Source organism: Pholis gunnellus, assembly GCF_910591455.1.
Source record: "Pholis gunnellus genome assembly, chromosome: 4".
Taxonomy (NCBI): domain Eukaryota; kingdom Metazoa; phylum Chordata; class Actinopteri; order Perciformes; family Pholidae; genus Pholis; species Pholis gunnellus.
In genome coordinates this window covers 4,872,433-4,876,250 of record NC_136530.1, presented here as the reverse complement: position 1 = coordinate 4,876,250, position 3,818 = coordinate 4,872,433, and the positions used below count along the sequence as shown (strand labels likewise).

Sequence of the window (3,818 nt, the reverse complement as noted above, 5' to 3'; positions counted from 1 at the left end):
CTTGACCTTTGGCCCTCGAGATCTCAGACTGGAAAGACATTAAAAGACGTTAAAGGATGTATTAATCTGTACATTGTGGCTCTAATGCTACTGGCTCACACTTAAAGGACAGTCAGGAAGACATGGGCCAATGCACAGCTAAGTTCAAGTTATTATAATTGCCAGGTCTGAAGTAAAGTGTGTGAACATGGAAGACAAGAACTTAAATTGGGCCAGATTTAGTCAGTGAAGTGTGATAAAAGCTTTTTATGCAATTAAAATGGGACCATTTCAACAAACCGGTCGCTGTGACCGTTCAGCTGATGACACATTTAGAAAAATGAATAATATTCACGATGTATTGACACGGTGGTGCATTTTGCATATGAAGGTTTGTTTATGCGATATGGCCTTGGATCTGATTGACCAGCCATTGTTTCTGTCGCACTAAAGGGACAAGACCAGCAATACTGCAGCACAATTGAAGTAAAATAACAAGTTCATATTCTGCTATTGCTGGTAATCAACAAGCCTGTTTATGACTGTTGAATGACATTTTAAGTGAGCTAATGACTGTTGAATGACATTTTAAGTGAGCTAACACGCAGCAACATGTGTGTCATTTAAAGGGGAAGGTGCCCCCACTACAAAATCAAGGCAGAACTGCCGACCAAACAAACGACACGTTCTAATTCCCAACTCTTTGGCTCTTTGTGACTTCAGTAAGTGAAACTCTTCCTGCTGCATCGATAAACTTTGTTCACAAGGAGGCAGTGTTGTCTTTGTGTTGATTCACGCTCAAACAGACAAGTGCACAGAGGTGCAAAGAGAACATGGTGAGAGAGCAACAGTTTATTGTTTCAAAAGATAGGTACAAAACAAACTGTGTTCTCCTTTGATCGAGTCCACAAGAAGATGCACAAAGCAGCAATGTATTTAATGCATAGAATGTTGTATTTAAGAGCAGGATACAGTATGTGACATCAATAGATATTGCATCTATTAAACAGCATTGAGGCTACACTTATTCTTTAAGCAGTACTTTGTTTCTGTGCCATGATCGGCTTGTTAAAGGCCTTGAAAAAATGTGTTTTATACCACAAATATCCAAACCATGTTACTTAAATGAATCAATTCACATTCATATATTTTACGTTTTTTGTCTCAACTAAATAAAACTCAATAAAAAAAATTGTTTCAAAGTGATGCACATTTTCAATAAATCTGTGTAAAGCGAGGAAGTGCAGACTTTGGTCTGACTCTCCCATTGCAATAGCATACGTTGTGATATTAGCATTTCAATTATCAGCTGCCCAATTTTCTGCAAACAGTGAATTCAGATGACAGGATTTTAATCGTCACGTGCATCAGAGCTTTTTGACGCATTCGTCATGGTGGAATCGATCCAGCTTCTGTAGGCAGGAATCTTAATAAAAGTATAGATGTTCGGGTCATTTGAGTGTGGTTTGATCATTGAGGACACCACACCGTACGCCTTTTTATCTTCACAGACCAGTGGGCCACCAGAGTCTCCCTGAAAGTACACACACACACACACATATGCAGTGATTGAATTGATTATCGTTGTTGATCAACGTTTGTTTGTCCATGTTACGTTACAGAAAATACGTACTTCGCCCGGTCCTGTCTCTCCCTTAGAGCAGTACATGTTGTACTTGGCACACTCTATCTTGTCAACGAGTGTGACTTTGACCTCCATGAGTACTTCAGAGATTTTATTCTTGGCTGTCTTTCCCCAGCCGGACACTAGACATGATTTGGGCAGAGAGACATCACCTTTGTCTGCCAGAGCAATGGGTTTCACATTTTCTGTGAAATGTGCCTTGGAGCTCAACTTGAGAAACAAAGAGGGATAAACAAAAACAAAAATAGAATACACATAAGAGACTAAAATATCACTTTCAATGCTGTCATTTACCTGTTGTCTAATACATTCCCCGATTAGTTTTTGTTAAGTGACATGCATACTGTATTTGATTAATGTGTTCAATAGAGCTTTTGCAAATAACATAATGAGAAAAGAATGTGTGATGGCTTGAATAGAGTAAAGCTTATTGATGTTTTTTTAAATTGAAGAATTCTCTTACCTTGAGAAGCATTATGTCATTTCTGTGGTAATCAGTTTTATTGTAGTCTTTGTGTGGAAATGTTTGTGCCACAGATATATTCTGTCGTCCATTACTCTTTCGGACGTCGTGAACTCCTAGTAAGACTTCGTGGGAACTGAAATAAAATGGGAAAAAAAGTTATCCAAGAATAAAATATTAATTTATGTCTCAATTATTGAAGCCATTATGAAACATATTTGCCAAATAATATAATTTATCGGTATAATTTAAATTGAGGTCTCAATGGGGCCCCAGGATTAGTAGGCAGGTAAACAGGTAAAGCGTGTTGAACTCACTCGGCTTGGCAGTGAGCTGCAGTCATCACAAAATCCTCATTCAGAAGGAAGCCATCGCAGTGGCTCTTTTCACCACTCTCGTTGTACATATACAAAAGCGCCATGTATGGCCTGCTGTGCGCCGCAGCCTCGTCACCTCCAATGATTTCACCTGCATGAACTGTGGGATTTAAAAAAACAGCAACATTTATATTGTACTCAGTGGACAATTTACTATGTACACCTGTACAAACTAATGCAAGTCAATGCAATTGTTCTGCCACAAAGTCTGCTTTCATGATGGCGACGTCTGCTTTACTGCTTTATTTTATTGTTGTTATCATCATTATCATTTTATTTTTATGTTAATTTCTTAGTTTGTTCTTAACGTATCAATTTATTTAATGTTTTCATCTATTGTACTGTTTTATCAGGGTTTACATTTGACCTTGTATTGCCTTGTTTTTGCCTGGCTTTGTAAACTCTGGTTTTAAAGGTGCTATATAATTCAAGTTATTATTATTAATATTATTATTATTATTATCATTATAACATCCAGGTCTTTTTTGACACTGGTATACAAGTGTTAATTAAATTACGTGTTTTAGCATTGGGGTGATTTTAAGTAGTTGTGATGTACTGGACTGCAACATATTGAGAAGGTTTTTCTAACATTAGTAGAAAGTAGAATATTAGAAACACATCTCTTTATAACGTAGTCCAGTACATCACCACCTTTGACCTCGTGCATCGTTTGTCCCACAGTGTGGAACGTCGTTCTTCGTGACAACCTGAAGATATAATCAAACATACAGCTGTAGAAACATTACAAAACTCACCTGGACCATCAAGAGTCAGCACAAGTATCGCTATTAGCAGCTCACGGTGGATAAACATGGTGAGATCAGAGTCCGGCTGAGCTACTGAAAAGCAGTGACTCACATCACTGACAGCTTCAGTCTTTAAGTACTTTCCTGTATCAGGAAGAGAAAGACGCGTTTGTGCGCTTTGCATATGCAAACGATGTGGTTTTGAACCACATTCATGAGCAGAGTGAACAGTCAAATGCAGAACAGTTAGATTTTCTTCGTACAAGTGGTGTCAAACTCATTATAGTTCATGGGCCACATGCAGCCCAATTTGATCTCAAGTGGGCCGGACCAGTAAAACAATATACATAACCTATTTCCCTTTATGTTAGTGTTAATAAGTACATTTTAAAAATGTTCACAAAAAATGAACAATCCATTTACAACACATGTTGAGAGCCTGAGACGTCTCGATGATCTCTATCTCTGAAACAGATGAAAGGTGCTGTGAACACACCAAGCACACTGGTTTCTCATTTACCTCCGTGAAGAAATAAGAAATGGTCCACTTTTCTTAGAAAACTCAACACTCAGGGTTTCTTTCCTATACCCATACTACTTTGTAA

The 3,818-nt window shown here is 37.9% G+C and overlaps 1 protein-coding gene across 1 annotated transcript; it reads right to left on the bottom strand.

The window, feature by feature from the left end:
• Window positions 1-822: 822 nt before the first annotated feature.
• On the bottom strand, window positions 823-3,331 carry LOC306695334 (granzyme B(G,H)-like). Its single transcript, XM_079158557.1, has 5 exons — window positions 3,223-3,331; window positions 2,405-2,564; window positions 2,088-2,223; window positions 1,613-1,834; window positions 823-1,513 (listed from the first exon to the last, which is right to left on the bottom strand). The coding sequence occupies exons 1-5, from the start codon at window positions 3,278-3,280 to the stop codon at window positions 1,331-1,333; spliced, it is 759 nt and encodes a 252-aa protein (XP_079014683.1). The 5' UTR covers window positions 3,281-3,331; the 3' UTR covers window positions 823-1,330.
• Between the last annotated feature and the right edge of the window lie 487 nt (window positions 3,332-3,818).

Bases quoted from the DNA above. Each gene is read 5' to 3' on its own strand.
- LOC306695334 (XM_079158557.1), bottom strand. From the start codon at position 3,280: ATGTTTATCCACCGTGAGCTGCTAATAGCGATACTTGTGCTGACTCTT. The intron at 2,565-3,222 runs GTGAGTTTTGTA...TAAATCCCACAG, and splicing joins GCTGACTCTTGATGGTCCAG to TTCATGCAGGTGAAATCATT. The intron at 1,835-2,087 runs GTAAGAGAATTC...TTGTTTCTCAAG, and splicing joins ATGACATAATGCTTCTCAAG to TTGAGCTCCAAGGCACATTT.